This window comes from Pelodiscus sinensis, chromosome 9 (genome assembly GCF_049634645.1).
Source record: "Pelodiscus sinensis isolate JC-2024 chromosome 9, ASM4963464v1, whole genome shotgun sequence".
Lineage (NCBI taxonomy): Eukaryota > Metazoa > Chordata > Testudines > Trionychidae > Pelodiscus > Pelodiscus sinensis.
Window position 1 is genome coordinate 58,843,055 of NC_134719.1, and position 18,485 is coordinate 58,861,539.

General features: G+C 43.4%; 1 protein-coding gene across 2 annotated transcripts in view; it reads right to left on the bottom strand.

Annotated features, from left to right (window-relative positions):
* Positions 1 to 18,485, bottom strand: part of XPR1 (xenotropic and polytropic retrovirus receptor 1) — a 171,362-nt gene that overhangs the window by 16,656 nt on the left and 136,221 nt on the right. For both annotated transcript variants that reach the window (XM_075936816.1, XM_075936817.1), the window contains exon 11: positions 16,521 to 16,715. In XM_075936816.1, the coding sequence (XP_075792931.1) occupies positions 16,521 to 16,715 (195 nt within the window). The remainder of the gene's footprint in view (positions 1 to 16,520; positions 16,716 to 18,485) is intronic.

The window sequence follows — 18,485 nt, forward strand, 5'->3', positions numbered from 1 at the left end:
TGGTTTCTGACATCTGCATGCCCACCCTGGCTCAATCCTGAACAGAAATACTTAAACTGTTGCACAGACTGTATGCTATCTAGTTTTACCAGCTTCTCCCTGTCCTCCTCAATGAAGCATTGCATGCATTCAGTCTTCTGTTGGCTGATTCATAAGCCATTTTCTTCTAATGACGCTCTCCATTGCTTGAGGCCCTTTTCCAGATTGAACTAGGCATGTCAATATGTGTACATCATGTAATGCTACATGATTAACCGATAAGCCTTGGCTTATTGGTTATCTTATCGACTATACACACTCCCACCCCTTGCTGCCTCAGATGGGGAGGGGAGGGGGGGGGAAGAGACAGGAGCCAGTGCCTGTGAGGAGCTGGCTTTAAAGCAGACTCCCCATGAGTCTGGATCCACCTGCCCCCCAGCCCCCATGCTGCTGCCTCTGATCAAGAGGCAGCAGTATGGATGGAGAGTGAAGGTGCTGGGCTGGAGCCCAGACACATGGGGAGCCAGCTTCTGGCTCTCTGACTGCCTACTCCACAGACCCATCTGCCCCGCCCCCTCTTTGCTGCCTCTTACAGAGGCAGTGAGAGGGGGCACATTTAAGCCAGCTCCCCCCGGCATCGGCTCATAAGAGGCAACAGCACAGGGTGCTGAAGGTGGGAGAGGCTGCCAAGAAGCAGCCTCTATCCGCAGTGGCTCAGGCTGCTCCGCAGCAGGCAGCAGCCCCTGTCTGCGGGGGGCCTGAGATCCCCACAGACAGAGGCTGCTTCATGGCATCCTCTCTTGCCCCCAAAGCCCTCCCGCAGCAGCCTCTGTCCGCAGGGAGCTCAGACCCACCGCAGACAGGGACAGGTGCTAGACCAGCCTGTCCGTAGGGAGCTCAAAATCCCGCGGATGGGGCTGCTGTCATCCTGTGCAGCTACCTCCGATACAGAGGCAGCATCATGTGGTTGCAGGAGGCTCCCGGGGGCGGGGGGGGGGGGGGGGGGGCCGGGAGCGCACTGGCTGCCAGCCTACTTCTGGGGACCACCAAATTGTCGTGTAACCAATACAATTTCCTGTGGTTACATGACTATTTAGTTACACTATATCTACCATCCCTAGATTGCACTTATCTTCCCAGAACATTGACATCAGTGAAAAGCTCCACGGAGCTTCTTCCTTAGACTCCCGCATCAACGTGTCCTTTATAGTCATAAATAGGAACTAAGCACAATAGCAGAAGTAACAATTAACGCACTAAAAGCCTGTTCTGATTATCAGCAATTCCACTGACCACTGCAGAGACAGTGTTCATGGGAAGAGTGATCAGGGCAGAGGCAATACACTGAAACGCATCTCGAAGCAGGCTCACATCTGGATGTTCACTTGTGCTAAGAGCTCTCTTTTTTGGAAAGGAAATCAGGCATAAACCTGCTAGTATGTCTGTATATTTTTGCAAACGAATTATTTCTCTCACTTCAGTATAAGACTACATTGCTTCCTCAGTCCCTGCTGCATTCTCTTTATCTTAAATATTTATCACATTCTTAATACGTAGGTAAGAAAATGAATTGTACTGTTAATTTTGTTTTTGAATTAGTAACTAAATTTGGGCCCGTGAAGAGGTCATAAAATAAAAAAAAACATGTTATACTGGACTGTACAGCTGAGTCCTTTGCGTCACCTTGCTATCAGGTGTCATTCTGCACAATGACTGCAAGTGCATATGCACTGAGTCTTTACTAACGAATGCAGGAATCATGTTCTCACTACAAAAGCGACATTACGATAATATAACAAACTGTGCAAGTGTGTTTTCCAGGTATGTGGCTTTAAAACAATAAAAACGCCTACAGTTGCCTCCTGAGCACAAAAATGGAAATAACTCAATTTGTCCTCTTTTCATTTTAATAGTTATGATAGAAATGTAATGTGTATATACGTGAGGCAACACAATAAAATTAATGGGGACGAAAAAACAGAGAGGCACAGTGCAATAGTCCATTCATTCCATTATGTGGTTCATACTTTTGGGGCACAACGTGCAGGATGCAGCTCAAATTCACACTCATCCTCTTCCCAACACATTCCTAATCCACCCTATTCAAGTCTGCTTGCAGTGGAGTCTAAAATTAATAGCATAGAAGTGATTTTCTTCAGTCTTTTGCTTCGCCTCGCGATCTTGCTTTTGTGTAAAAGAAGAAATATTTGTATAGCATTTCTCATCTTTCTAACAGTTTCCAATTAATCATCAGCCAGTCGGGTTTTCCAGGAGAGGCCAAGGGACAGGGCTGGGAACATTCCCTCCTCACCTTCTCTCTCGGTTTTGAGATTATCACAGGCTACACTACTTGGAAGCATGCACAAAAAGTCCCTCAAACCTAGCAGATGTAGTCCCATGGAGCAACTAATCTGAATGCTACCTACCACCTGCCCCTCTCCAAGCTTTCAAAGTTTGATCCATTCCAGAATAGTAAACTGGTAAGTTTATAAAACGAGTGGTCCTGAAGCTTCTTAGAGGCTAACAAAATATTATAGATATAGTCTCTAAGGTGCTACAGCAGCCTAGCCAACCCATGGCTCGCGAGCCGCATGGAGCTCTCCGCCCCGCCCCTCCCATGGGGGATACAGCTCATGAAGCCGCCGCCACAGCTCATAAAGCAGCCCCTGTGCCCCTGAAAACGGCTCCCGCCTCCCTGTGCTCACTGGGGCTGGGGAGCCATCTGGTGCAGCCATTAAAAATGGTGTCTCCAAGATGGCATCAGTCAGCAGGAGCCTGATGTGGCCAAAAAGCCTCTAAACAAGTTTCTTAAAGGGGGCAGGTTTTTTTTTGTTTTTTGCTCAACAACTGTCCCCCAGCTCTTTGCGGTATATTTACAACTATTTTGGCTCTTTGCCTGTAACAGGTTGGCCACCTCTGTGCTACAGGAACACTTGTTTTTTAAGTGACAGATTAATACGGATACTTGTCTGAGACTGATAAGTTTATAGTGCAGATTTTAAATGTTATCAACTAGAGCCCGGATCAATCTTCACATGGGACCAGTCCACCTCAGATTGGCTACAAATTCCCCCTTGGAATTTCTACTGCATCATTCCAGAACGGGACAGAGTGACTTAAAGCAGTTGATCTACCAAGATTTTGTAAGGATTAGGGCCAACCATGCTGAGACTGTGCATTCAGTTTCTCAGCTTTCACATTTCCATGTTTAGCTGAAGCTAATAACACAAAGCTGGATACGACGTGTCAGCCCTACTCAAGGCTTCCTCACAATTTTGGGGCGTAGAAAGCAGTAATACTGTTGGGTTTATTATTTACGCAGGCTTTTACCATGACACTATTTAACCATAAGTTCCATTATTAAATCAAAAGGCCTTGACTAAGACACAACTGATAGGCTATTTACTACACCCATAACAAAACACTGATAAGTACTGGATCAAAATACTTACAAATGGGATAAGCACAGGGATGCTTAGACCTAGATGGGCCTGCCCCAACTAGGTCAGGCAGGCAGGCACCAGCAATGCACTCTTTCCCCGCTTACTTTTTTATACTCTTTCTCAAACGAGTGATTCCAGCTCAGAACAATTTGAGACAGTTCACCCTTATTTCCAGCCTTAATCTGGGTAAGATCTACAACCGCCTTTCTCCTCAAGGCCTTTCCTCCCTCTCTTCCCCTCCTCGTTGTTAACCAGCAGTTTTTCTGTTGCACCTGGCTTCACACAGACTCTAGTTTGAGATAATATTGCTATGTGGGATGGGAAGGTCCATGCTTTTGTAAGACAACACTGTCTTGTCTTAAAAACATTTGCAGTTACCCCTATCAGTCAGAAGCCTTCTTACGTCCCCCTATTTCACTAGTTATTCTTTGAACCAGATGTCCTCCCCAATTCATTCCTTCTGGCCTTATAATTCATTCCTTTCAAAGCCTCTTTTATTTGCTAATTAGGGCCTTTTTCCTTACATTTTTCTTTAACTAAACTAAAGCTAATTTTATATTTATTCTACATGTAGCCCAAGGCCTAGTGTGCTTGAAAAGCAGCCTGGGGAACTACAATTGTGGACTACAAACAGTGGCATGTTGGGAGAACTTCCTGGTTCCTGCCACCCAGAAGGGTCTCCGCACTGACTGAGCATGGAGCACGTAGGCTGCAACAGAGAGGAGGCTGCTAAACTGTCATCCTGTTTTGTGTTCTTTACAGAATAAAGCCTGTTCCTGGTGGTTTGTCTGAGTGGGTCTGATTGGAGGTGCACACACAGCGCAGGCCTCATCTCCCAAAGTGGTGTAAAAAGTTATAATACTGGACTAGTAAACAGGAGGGGCTACATGCAGATGCCACGAAGGAAACATTCAGACAAGCCCTCTTTTCACGTAATTCTGCACTTGCAGAAGAGGAGGGGAGGCAATGCGCCAAGCTATCCTCTACTCCCCAACTGTCTTTGGAACCCACAGGCACTCTCAGAAGGAGACCATCTGGCCTTAGATTTCTGTTTCTCAGAAACAACATACACAACGGATGGTAATGAGTCAGGGAAGCTGTAGCGGATGAAAGTGCACCTAAGTAGACAGTTGCACAGCAAGGCGATGTCAGGTTTCCATGTTGCTTAGAGCTAAATTGCCTGAAGAAGAGTTATTGAGGTCAACTGTTGTGAGAAAGGGAGGCTAGGAGAGAGAATTCAATTAAAAACTCCCGGTGCATTAGCAATCAAGCTAAAAGGGATGTGCTAATTTCCAGTTACTCATCCTGGCTTCAGTTCTCTTTCTTTCCCTACGCCAAGAAGTGCTCTTCCTCTCACTGGCACTTTGGGTCAAGCTGCATAATTTCCCCTCCCGTTTTCTTTCTAAACCATTGATTGTGTAATGTGTTTTGCTCCTGAAAATTTAATTACAAATACAAGCCATTCCCCAGTTACAGACTTCAAACAAAAACAGTCTATTATCCTCAGCCTCTGCCTTTTGGTCTGTTCGCTTAATCACTTGTCCTCCTTTCCACCTTGATTTTTCTCTCATCTCCATGATTCCATTGGACACCCTCCTTCCTTCTCATGTGCCTTCATTGGTATTCAGGTGGAGTAACAGAGATATTACCGCTCTAGGCAAGCAATTATATCTCAATCTCCACTGGCTAGTCCTAGTGGCCCTCTTCAATGCTGCATGGGAGGCCAGAAAAAATCAAGGCATTGATATTCTGCCCAGAGCTTTCATCTACCACATGCCTGCCACTTCTGCAGAAACAATACACGCTGGGTATGTTTATAATCATGTCAGGATCTATTTAAACAAAAACAGGTTCACCCAGCAGTACTACTTCACGGAACGAAGCACTGGAAAATAGGAAAACAGATTCAGGAAGAGACAGTATCCTGGAACTTGCTTTCACTCATCTCCTCACTTCTCCCAACAACATGGAAAAGTTGGACTTCCTTGGACCACAGACCTTTTCTGGACTCATGCAGTTTTCAGTCAGCCCAAGCCAGGGATACAAAAGGTACACAGCACTCTCCATCTGCCATAACTCAAACATGGGACACACAATGTACAAAAAAAACTAAAAACTGGGGGCAGAGAAAATTAGTGCGACAACTGTAAAACAGATCAGGAGAGAGCATCTTTTGGTGCAATCTGGGACATAAAAAGGCAGCCCCATTCATGATTTGCCCCTAAGGTCCATTAGAGAGCAGCAGCAGCCAAGCCTTTGCTCCAGACCTCAGGAACGCTGCAGGACAGATGGAGCGGAACAAAGGGCTCCTAGTTCTTATATGTAAAAAGGCAACAATGTGCTTCTAGCAATTCAGAGGTCCTGTAGAGGATTTCTGCCAGAAATTAAAACTTCTGCTGCATATCACCTACAGAAATACTGAAACCGCCCTCAAGAGCTCAGAGATGGAAAGTGAGATCTGAAGCAGCAAACACAGCTGGGACCAGTGATCCCTGTAAGCTGTGCACTTGTGTGGTCATTTAGGAGAGATTCAGATGCTGCCCAGCTGATCAGCAGTGCCCCTACAGCTAGTTTTTTTTTCTACTGGTGGTGTACATTCACACATCTTTCAATGCACATAAAATTATTCTGCACATGGATGGAAAACATCTGCACAGGGATGGAAAAGATTAGAGGGATCGCTGCTGAAGACCCTTTGGATTAGAAGTTCTGGAGGGTACCAACACATGCTTGAAAAGGTAAGAGGCACAGGAAATTATTTAGCATTTCAGCATGTGAAGTTTTAGGGACATAATGCCTGCAATACTGAAACGCTGATTTCTACGGAGCTTCACATCCGCAGGGCTAAGAGCTGCCCAATCTCTCAGTGCCACTCAGTAGCATTTTCGTTACCCTGGCTCCTTTTGCACACACAAAAATTAGAAACAAACACCCTGAAGTCTAAAAGCACCTCAAGGGACACAGAATAGCTGACTAGTATTCTGAGAGAATAATAAAATATCTGCAAATGATAACCCATCCTAAACAGACAAAAAAAGGGCCATTTTCCACTGCAGGGCTGCACAATTAATACCACAGTGAATGTACTTAAATATTGACTTAGCGTCAGTGAATGCTATCTGTTTACCCTCCTGAATTATCCTGCAGAATGTAAACGCTCTATTCTATTCAATGCAGCTAAAATCAATGCCATGTATTATTGAAGGACTGGCTCAGAATACAATGGCTCTTGATAAGCATTCTTAATGACCTGAGCGCTGTAGCCCTCAGTGGTTTCTGCTGATGGGGAGAGCTAGATAAAACAGCAAGTAGATTGGGGTTATCAGAAAACCTTCTAAATCTAAGGTAAGCACTGGTATATGGCGTAAGACTGACTGATGCAAGATTTCTGCCACCTGCTTGAATTCAAGGCCTTCAATCTAGTGGCACCAAACATGACCTGTTCTAAAGGTAGATTATTGGGATTTCCTCTGTAAATTTGACCAGAACCAGAACTCCAGTTTTACAGTCCAAAATAAAAAGCTTGGTCTGGCACAATTTTAGGGAGCCGGATGTTCAGTTACGGGTGTGACCAAGTTTTCTGCGGCCCCATAAAGTTTGTTTACAGCCATCAATCCTGGCTCTCAGTGTTCTGTGCTGTTATTTAGCTGTAATATACTCCTAAATGTCTTCTAAGAGCCCAGTAAGCAGCGCTAGTGCTTGTAATGCCGCTAGACAATACTGACCTCCCTTGGGCCAGCAAATTCTCTGGTTCGGTACTGGTTAGGTCCTGAGGGTGCTGGACTAGAGATTCAACCTGCACTGCCTCCTTAGTCATTGAGTGTCATGCCTCCATTAAGCCATCTATTCCATAATGCCAGTGGGTGAATGTGAAATTCAGAAAGGATTCATCTACATGAGAATCACTGTCAAAATGACTCCGAATGCCACCCACAAATGCAGTTATTGGCGTTCCTTAACTACCTGAGGGCAGCTGTACGGATCTCTTGATAAGCAGGCATATTAGGGAAGAAATGGCAGGAAAATACTAGTTCAGTGCTAGGGGAGTGTCTGCTCAACACTGATCAATAGTTGTGCTTCCACACAAAAAAGGCCTTTGTTGCTTTTGCACACAAACCAAACTTTCCTATATAGCCTATAGACAGTACTCCTTTTTGTCCTGCTGGTACGCTCTGTAAAATACAAGCACTTCATACACTGCAAACTTCTTTTCTATATGATTCCACAAATCATCTTCTACAGTGCCAAAGCACAATCTATCACAGCAGTGTTTCTCAAACTGTGCTCCCTGAGACATCTCCAAGGGCTTCACGAGGTTGACAAACTGGAAACATCGATAGGTACAACACATACAATCAGTGGACTGCTGGGACTCTGCATAAGTACAACACAGACAATAGCGGATCGCTGGGGCTCTGTATAAGTTTTTACACACATGTAAAGGGCTCCGGAGCCCAAAAAGTTTGAGAACTGCTGTATTACAGTGAAGCAAGATGCATTGCAATTGCCAGGAGACCCATGGGCTTGCTGTGTGATATGGGGAGTGTCACCTAACTTCTTTCAAATTCTGTAAAACAGGGACAACCTTTATATTTGCAAAGCACTGTTATGCTACGATGAAAAGCAAGTGTGGGTTATCTTTGGTGGGGTAGAACAAACACTTGTGTAGGTTATTTCAGTACACAGATTATTTTGAAACTTGCCAACTATTTTACCATTTATGTCTGTAAAAGAGCATTTCATCCAACTATGTTAATTACAACAAGAGAGAATAAGATGCTACAAGATCTGTCACATTTGATGTGATCTCTCTTCTGGTAACTGTTCTCTGGCACTTCTATGAAGTGTGATCTACTGGTGCTTAACTTATGCCTTGGGAAGACCAAGTCCATCCACTTGCTGGAAATCTTGTTAATAAGGATGATCAGGTTACACTAATTAGAAGTAAACGTTTTGGTGAAGTAGCACCTCTACGGGGATGCAAATTTAAGGAGTGTGGACAGATGCAATAATCAATTATACCACCGTGATTTAGAAGGGCTTTCAGAACCCAAAGTAAAGAGTCCCACAGAAATACCACCACAACATCCAATTAAGCAAATAAAAATTACTTAAATACAGTGCTGTATTTTTTTCTTAGTAGGTTTTGCAGCACCACATAAGACTGCAGTTGTGCATTTGAAGGAAAAACTGCTTACTTGTGATTTAGTAAATTGCTCTTCTTAAAGAGTCCCATAAAAACCAGACCTTTTCATCCCTAATTGCCCATGAAATGAAGGATCAGAATATCATCCCTTCTGCTCACATCTTTTTCATTAATACTCTCACTTAGCCAGTCACCATTAATTACATTAAGCAATATAAACAGCATTATTCATCTGCTCTTGAAATTACATCCATTAAAATTCATCTACCTGAAGGCGGTGCACTTTAGGACCAGCAAGAAACACTACTGGTAGGAGGACACAGATGATCTTCTCCATCATCTGGGTGCTGTCTGTCAAGTATCCAGTCTGATTACAGACAGACCTATGACATTTGGGAAAACTTCCTTTTGAATCTGTAAGCTGTGCTGTCATTCAGGATGCTGTGGCAGTTCCTGAAGCACTGCTTATGAATGCCTCTGGTAGAGGTTTTCTCCATCGAGTATATGCTGCAGCCTCAGTCATCTCACCTTTTCCATTTATGTAGTATATGCTGTGGACAAGTGAAACCTGCAGGCTCTCTTAACAGATATGAACAGCTAAGAAGATGCTGCAGTCGCCTAAACAAAATCCTTGCTGCATTATTAGTCATCGTCCTCTCAAGTCCTACCCTTCTGACTAACAGGATGTCACCAGAAACGGTAACCAAACAAGCAGAGACCTAGCAATTTAGTGTTCAGAAGCCATGCTAGCTAGTGTACAGTCCTAGCAATGACAGGATTTTCAAAGCTGGTGCTAGGTCAAAAACCATAACAACAGTATTTCCCTACAGCAATGCCTCCTGTTCTCCACTAATGACACTGACAGTGCTCTGAGTGAGAGGATCAGAAAGACTAGCTAATGAACAATTCGTTACTTAAGCCCTCCCAGGCATGGGAGAACTGGGTTTCAGACATAATTTAGCCTTGCTCACAGCGATTAGGGTGAAAGACATTACAGATTTGGGCTTGAAATTATCTCTCTCCCTTATCCCTCGTGAGGAGTTGCAAATATGCTATATTACAGTGAACAAGGTGAAAGAAACAAGTACCAAAAATAAGTTAGTAAATCTTATCACAAAGTATATTACTCCAACAGGTCACTAATATGTACATCAGGAACTAGCGAGAACATAAATTAATCTGATTTATCTGAGCACTAACAGGTCTACACAGAAGGGAAAGATGCCAGGCAAGCGACAGCAAGTCAAGGAGCAAGATTTCACAAGAGCTGCTGATGTTAGTTTTTTATTAAAAGTGGACAGGAAGAATTCTCTTCAGATCACATTTTCTGTAACTTTTATCCTTTTCTTAGTAACAGCATCCTAACAATTCTCCCAGCTCCCAAACAGATACATGAAATAATCCTAAGTTTGGGGTATCAGTTACCGTGTGGGGGTAACACCTTGCTTTCTGTTCTCTGTTTAAACAATACAGAAAATATCATGAAGCCACTATATAAATCCATGGTACTCCCACGCCTCAAATTCTGCATGCATTTCTGATAACTCTATTTAAAAAAAAAAAGACATCTTGTTAACACTGGAAAAGCTACAGGGAAGGGCAACTAAAATCATTAGAGGTTTGGCACAGCTTCCATGTGAGGAGAGATTAAAAGACTGAAACTGTTCAACTTCAAAGAGGGAAGACTACGGTGTGATCTAAAAGAAGTCTACGAAAGCACGAATGGTGTGGTGAAAGTGAAAAGGGATGTGTTATTAACACAAGGACTAGGGGTCAGCCAAATTAACAGTCAATAAAGGAAAGGAAACAAAAGAAAGTACTTCACACAACACACAATCAACCTATGGAACTTGTTGCCATGGGATGTTGTGAATGACAAAGGTATAACAGGGTTAAAAAAAGAGAATTAAGTTATGAAGTTATCATGAAGTTAAGATCAGCAGGGACAGAATATTTTGTCTGATCTTGGACAAGATGCCTGGGGTGTCCATAAGCCTCCAACTGCTAACCAGGAACAGCATAACCAGGGATGGAGCACTCAAAATGGCCCTATTTGGTAAATCTCCTCTGAAGCATCTGGCACTAGCCTGAGGTGGGCCATAATTTTTTATGAGGAAAGCGTTCAAAAAATGTGTTAAGTGGTCAAGGGCCACATGCTTCCCTGACATTAAGGGAGGACGTGTGGAGTTTGGGATGGAGACTAGGTACAAAAGGGAGCTTGAGGTAGGCGACTGGGGTGCAAGAAAGAGTGTGGGGGTGCAGAGGGGAGTGTGGGGTCTGGGAGGGAGTTTGAGTGAAGGATGGGACTGTGACTTATGGCAGGCGATTGGTGTGTAGGAGGAGGTGCAGGATCCTGGAGGAGAAATCGGTGCAGAAGAGAATTCTGACCTGGAGGAGAGATAGAGACAAGAGTGGAAGGTCTGGGAAGCAGTTTTATCTGGTGCAAGAGAGGTACAGGGTTACATTTTGGACCTAGGGCAAGGGGTTGTGACCTAGAGTCTGCAAGGGGGTAGGGACCTGCTGTGGGGGGGCAGGGTTGTGACCTAGGGCAGAAGACTGAGGTACAGGAATGGGGGGGGAGAGTCTGGGAGGAAGTATGAGTGCAGGAGAGGATTCTGACAGGGAGAGGGTGCAGGGTCTGGGAGGGGACTGTGACCTGACACAGGGGTACAAAGAAGGGGTGCAGAGGGTTTGGTTTGTGACCTGGGACAGGGAATTGAGGTGCCAGGTGCAGGCTCCGGCCAGGAGGCACTTACCTTAGGTGGCTCTCAGCCAGCAGCCCAGCAGGATCCGCAGGCAGACTCCCTGCCTACCACATCTCCACACCCTGCTCAAAGCTGCTGATTGCGGGTGGCCAAGTGCTCTCTGTGCATCATGTTACTTTTGGGGGAAGGCTGCCTGGGCCAAGCTTGTGGCACAGGCAGCAAGTGGAGGACCTTCCCCCAAGACACATGACGCACAGAGAGCACTTGCTACCCGCAGTCGTTAGAGTAACCGTTGATGGTGGTTGGATGAATGGCATTCCTGCCGAGTCACTGGATGAGTCTTTCCACCAGCCAGGAAATGCTTTAATGTGAAGGTCAGTGACAGCAGTTTGTTAATCTGCCCCTATTTGGGGACTATTCAGAATTGAGCCACACATGATTATCTAGGTATTTGGGGTGACAAAGGTGCATCTGACTTAACAGATGTAGGCAGTTCCTGGCCAATGCTTGGAAGCTGCCCTGGATTGTCTCCAAGACCTGTGAGGGTGGTAAGTCTGTGAAATGGAAGGAGCAACCTTGGCAGAAGTCAGCACAGATCAACTCCAATCACCATACTGGGGGGCATTCCTGTAAGTCTAGCAGTAGGCCCAGCTAAACATGTGATGGCTTGTAAGACATTCTTGAACAAGTGAGCCCTGAGGAAGCAGTCAGCTAGGTACAGGCAAATGACAATGTCCATTGTTCACAGGTGTGTTTCTACGATGGACAGAACTGGGAAAACATCCTGAGTGCAGACGAGAAGCCAAGTGGGAGCACTCTATACGGGATAATGGTCTTGCCCAAAGGTAAACCAGAGTAATCTCCTGTGTGATGGTTATATCCAAGATGTGGTCAAGGGCAGAAAACCAATCTCCTTGCTCTACAGCTGGAATAATGAGCATCTTGAACTTTTGCATCTTCACGTTTTTGTTTAAATGCCCTTGAATCTAGAATGGGCCTCCAACCTCCCTTTGCCTAGGGGGAAAGTATGTACTTCTTAAGAAAGTGGCAAAGTCATCACTAAGAAGCAGCAACTATTTTCAGAGGCATCTCTGTGTAATTTATGTCCATGTTATTTTTAATTAAGGTCCGTTGTTTGGACTGTTTTAATGAGAGATGGGTGCCAGTTACAATGACTTAAAATAGCCCTGGAATTCTCCTCCACACGTACAAGCTACTAATGGTTGGCTTGCCACTATTCCTATTTGGATCATTTGAAAAAGACACGGGAGGGCCACAGAAAGAGGGGCGATGACTCTAATTTCCAAACCACATAAGACTAACTTTGGACAAGCTCAGCAGCAGTTAATAAGTAGCTGGATGCAATCACAGACCACAATGACTTCATTAAATATTGGGCTTAAATGAAGCAGAGATACAAGAAAATTCATTTAACACACTATCCCTTTCAGTCTGTCAAAAAAGATAAAGCCCTCCCTCAGACCCACTTTCTATGACAACGATTTCTAGTGTAACAGCGAAAATGAAACCAGTGGCATTTGCATGTGAGGATCTTTGAATATATAAGCTATACACTAAATGGTTAACAATAGGAAGAATTTATGGAAAAAATGTGCATGGGGACAGCTGACATTCACAGATTCCAAGGAGATAAACTTTTCCTCAGTTGGACAAGAGCTAAAGCATACCAGTTTTCTCTTTCCTGCTCACAGATCCAATGCCCTTGCACTCAGATACTCACAGTTAAGCTGTAAGCATACAACTGGAGAATCGTTTGTGAGCATTCAACACCTTCTCCCATCACCCACCAAAAGCTCAGCACAATTTGGTCTTTCACTGGTCCACAGATGGTGAAGTATGTACACTCCAAAACGTGGAGAGCAGCTACAATTCCTTAAATCGCAAAATCAAGAGAGGAAAGCAAGCCCAACAGGACTCTACACAAAAAATTAAGGACAACTGGTCATGTACCTGTTCTTGCCTTCACAGCAGGGATTATAGCGACCGTTCTTCTGGCCTGGTGACTCTCAATTGACAACCTTGCAAGTCAATATTGTCAGACAGTAGCACAGCTAGAATCTTTTGAATAAATAAGCAATTCTTGTAACCATGGTAACTGTTATAGGGCTGCTCCCAAGCGTGATCAAGGATCGCAAGTGTGAGCAGCAAGACCTTTACCTGGGCTCTCAAACTCACACCTAGCAGCACATTTATTCCTAACAGCAAACAGCAGGCTAACAGTCTCCTTTCGGCTAGTTCACTGATAGAGCTGGGCAGTGTCTCCAAATGCCATATTTACCCAAGGAGACAAGGTGGGTGGGTGAGGTAATATCTTTTGTTGGCTTAACTTCTGTTGGTTAGACATAAGCTTTTGAGCTTTCACATGAAGAAGAGTGCTGTGTAAGCACAAAAGCTTGCCTCGCCTGTCAACAGAAGTGAGTCTAATCAAATACATTAACTCATCCACTTTGTCTCTAATACGCTGGGACCAGCACACCCACAGCACCACTGCATAGTACTTATCTGGGCACAGAATTAGTTTGATCATTAATTTCAGTGGTGATCTCGTGTCAGACTGTTCAGAAAACCACCTGATTTCAAGGCTGCTGGGACCTGAACACACAAATAAGCCTGGAGTATTGACAAAGAATGTAAGAAAATGCATCAGTGCTGTGATGGGAATTTAACCATAGTGGCACAGAATGAATGAAATGGTCTGTGATCTGAAATTATCTTTCTTTTATTAATTTCACTTGATCAATTTTTGTAGATTTTTTGTTTATGTTTTTACAGATTTACCAAGCTTTAAAGTGATTCTGAATGATACCAAGGGCTGTGTTTTATGGGCTCCCCTTGATAAACAGGATGGATCAATGTGTGACCATCCCAGAAAGTCAGGAGTCTCTTTCAGCAAACTGAACAGGTCCCATTTCTGATCTGTAAATGCTTCATTATAAACTCAATTGTCAGATTTGGGGAGAGATGTAACAGTTATGTACAGCACTTTTGAAAACTGCAGTCAGTCATACTGGCAAAGGTGAAAAATTCCCAGGGACTAAGAAGAGATCAAACATCTTAAAAGAGGCACATTTTACAAGCATGTATTTTTGAGCTTGCCCTCCCACCAATTTCCTCCCTCTTCACAAGAATGACTGTTTTGGAATGCCCTGGTTCAGCCCTCCTGAGCGAAGTATGGCAGGTTCATATCAGAAACCTTTATTGCAAGCCTTGCACCCTGGATTTGTTGTTTTATTGCTCAGTTTAGGAACAAGGGATTTTAACCTGACTGCAGCCCAGGCAGGGAAAGAATGTAGGAAAAACCATTAGGGGGATATTCTAAGTATTAGGGGAATTGTCTGTGGTGGTGACAGTGGGAGATAGACACAGGGGTTTATCAGTCGTGACACAGTCAGCTACTCAACACCAGTAAGAGAAGCACACATGTACCTTTGGATACAAAATGAGCTCATGAATACTGTCTGATTTTCTGTCTTCAGAGAGCGTGCACTACAACATTGTTATATGCCAGCCACTCTGCTCAAGGCTTGTGTTTTATTTGTATTAATTCCCAGACAGCAACCCATTTTCAGTTAGCACTCTTGGCACCAACAGAGTTTCCTAATAAACCTGATGTCCACTTGAAGGAAGCTTCTTCCTAGGACAGCTAGAAGGAAGCTTTGTGTACTTTTTTTATTTCTCTATCAATCCTCTTGCCCATGCACATTGATGAGAAACTGGCTCACAAATATATACTGTTGCTAATTTCTGTAGATACAGGAGGCATTTATTTCAGTGGGAAGAATAAAGCTTTTGACTGACATGGGAGGTGGGGGAGAAAGAACAATGAAAGACAGGACGGCTGCCTGAAGTGCTGGAGCTAAAAGCTTTTTCCTTCACAACAAGAGCAGAATCAAGTAATAATTGCGGTTTCCACGGAGATAGGGAACTTGAGGGATCAGAGAGCTCAACTGGCAGTTAAATGGGTTGGAAGTAACTCCCCACCCAGCTTGAGAAGGAAAAGGGACAAAAATACATATAAAATCCAGAGGGAACCTTTTTCTAGTACAGGATACATTCCCCGACTTTCCTAAATGATGGACCAGCTCAGTTCAGTGTGCTCTCCCATGGTAGCCCTTGAATGCCAAAGGACCACTAGGCTTGCCAGATGGTTTCAACAAAAATACCGGACACACCTGACATTACATTACATCACAATCTACTTACATCTTATTCTGAAAATTCCAGACATTTATATTTTCTCAATTTGTTTCCCGAACAGAAAGCTCAAATACTGGACTGTCCAGTTCAAAACCAGACACGTGGCAACCCTAAGGACCAGCACCTATCACATAATGTAGCATCTCAGTCCATTCCTTTACACAGCTAGGGTGTGTGTAGACTACAGGGTTTTTTTTCCCAAAAAAGTGGCATTTTTTCTAAAAAACTTCCCCTGCATCTAGACTCTTGCTGAGTTCTTTCGAAAGTAAATCAAAAGAACGCGGCAGTTTTTTCGACCGCGAAAAACCTCATTTTACGAGGAATAACGCCTTTTTTGAAAGTGCTCTTTCGAAAAAAGGCGCTAAGTACTGCAAACTGTGCTTTTTCGAAAGAGCATCCAGACTGCCTGGGTTCAATTTCAAAATTAAATTTCTGAAACACATCTGTTGATTAATAAACTGCATTCCTCTATCCACAAGAAAGCATTTCATGTTCATTTGAAAAAAATAGAAAACAGAATTCTCAGCTCCCATACTGGGGGACAAGCCATACTTTGTTTAAACAGACACCTATACTTTATTATGAAGGGAAATGGAGAAAAATGTAGGGATAGAAGTTTTTCTGAGCCTGCAACACTGTGCACTAATTAGTGCTACACTGGTCCCCTTGTCACTGAAGAATCAGCAGCTCCATTGAAAGATTCAATCAACGCCAAAAGGAGGATGAATTGATAACAAAGTTATCTATTTTTTTAAAACAATGTTACTTACCATAACTCAACCCATAGCACCTCAATTCTACTCTATTTTCTTACCTTTTATAGTGGTCATCCTTTTTATATTAAGGTAAGAACATAACTTGTACTGTCCATAATTCTGTTCTGTTCTCTATAAACATTAGCACCTGAAAGCCCACAAGGAGAAAAGTCGACCGAGGAGCAAAAGCTGATGAGATAGCAGGGGTTTCTACAATGCTTTGTGAAATAACTAAAGGATAACTAAATCCTTTGTAACTAGTAATAACTAGTACCTTTGTGAGTGCTGTAGAGGGCTGCAAATGTCACCATAAAGAAGGTGGTGGAGTATTTGCCAGCATTAACCAGATGAGGAAAGGCCCGTTTGGTGTCACGGTAACGGCGCAGGCACTGGATAAAACGCAACCAAGCAGGGATGCACTGGACAACTGCTCGCACTCCGTAGGAGTAGCTGTTGCAAATCTGATCATCTAGAAGAAAAAAAGATGCGTCAGTAGACATGGAAACAAATTACTCGATTCTTCTCTCATTCCCTTCTAAATGTCTCACTACCTCTACCTAAATGAGTGAACCTAAGGTATTGGAAGCAGGAAATGTAATAGGCTAAGCAGTGTTGTATTTGCACATATGTTTAGAATCTCAATATTTTCAATCCCAGCACTGCGTTTCAGTCAAGGGAAGATTTTCTTAACCCTCAGTGCTAGGCTTTAAAGAGACACAGCTTATACACTACCATCAAAAAATTTACAACCTAGTACTGCTACAAGTAGCAACTGAGATTACTATCAGTGAAATCTTTTGTTTTACTTTAGTTAATTTGTGCATTTGAGCATAGTCAATTTCAGCATTTCTCCTAGCTATATGGATCTCTCCAGGCAGGAGCATACACCAAACTTTGCAGGGAGACTCATGGGGCTGTAGAGTACCTGAAATGACTCGACTCTTCTTTTAAAATGACCAGTTGAATGTGCCCCTTCAACTATAACCATCAACTGATTTGAGTTTGTATCCTAATACTGTCACATCACTAATTATCATAAGAAAATTCCATTTTTAGGGGTGCAATGATTTTTGCCAATAAGGGGGAAAAGACAGGAAAAGTCAACAGTTAAGTGTAAAATCCAAAGCCTGTCACATTCCTACACATTTCCATATCAAATCATTCGTGGCTTAATTTCCAAAACGTGTTCAGCACACCTGAAAAATATCAGGCCATCGAATACAGAATTTGTTCACTCCCTCAGTGAATCAATCCATATTTATTCCAGTGGAATGGTGTTCTTATTCTTTCTGGTTTGATGCAGAACACCTATAGAATACACACCTCCTGGCTTTAAACAGTTTAATTCCAATTAATGCCTTCAGGGAAAAGACCCGTTAGTACATGGTCTTAATACAATTGAATGGAGGGTTCTGAGATAGGCAAGCCTGGAGGAATAGAAAGTAATGCAGATGCACACAAAAGCAGGCTTTGTGTTCTCTCAATATATGCTAACGGCCCATTGACAAGATGACTGTCAGTGGCTGCTCGTTGAAATGGAAAGGCAACTGTGGACTGACTGGTCCAGAGGGATAAGATAATGTTTTGCCATGGAGAAGACCAGGGTTAAAATTTAGATACCATCTTTTGCTTTGCAAACTGGAATTGATGCTGGAGGCAGCATGCATTGCCTCTGTTTCTCAATGTCAATTGTAATTGAATAATGAATGGCACCAATGAGCTTAAGCAAGTTCCTTGCCATTTCCTCCAGCAGAGAGCACAATAGTAAAACATAGGACCTGGAAGAAATAGCCTGGAAAGCACAGATAAAACGGGAAGGAAAAGGTAAAACAAGAATATGGAAGACCTCCAGGAGAAGAGCACTTAGTCTCATGACTATTTTTCCCCCTATTTCCCCATAAACTCTGTATTGTTGGTAGGTTTGTACCACTTCTATGTATCACTTTAACACAAAGCAGCAATAAAAGGCTAAGTGTGATTGCATTGTTGGAAAGAAGTCTGAAAAACTGCCAGACAAGCTTGGAAAACTGCTGTGTGTCTTCCTTTGCCAAAGAACACCTCAAAATCTTGGCAAACAAGTTCTTAAGTCCATGGGTCATACCAGTCACAGAAGCAGGTTATACCAGACGAACTGATGGGTGAACAGGGCAGTATGGGATGGGAGAATAAAACCCCCTACGATAAGATGAGTTTCCTATGTTATTGGGAGAATTTTTGCAAAAGGAAAGAAAGATGCTTA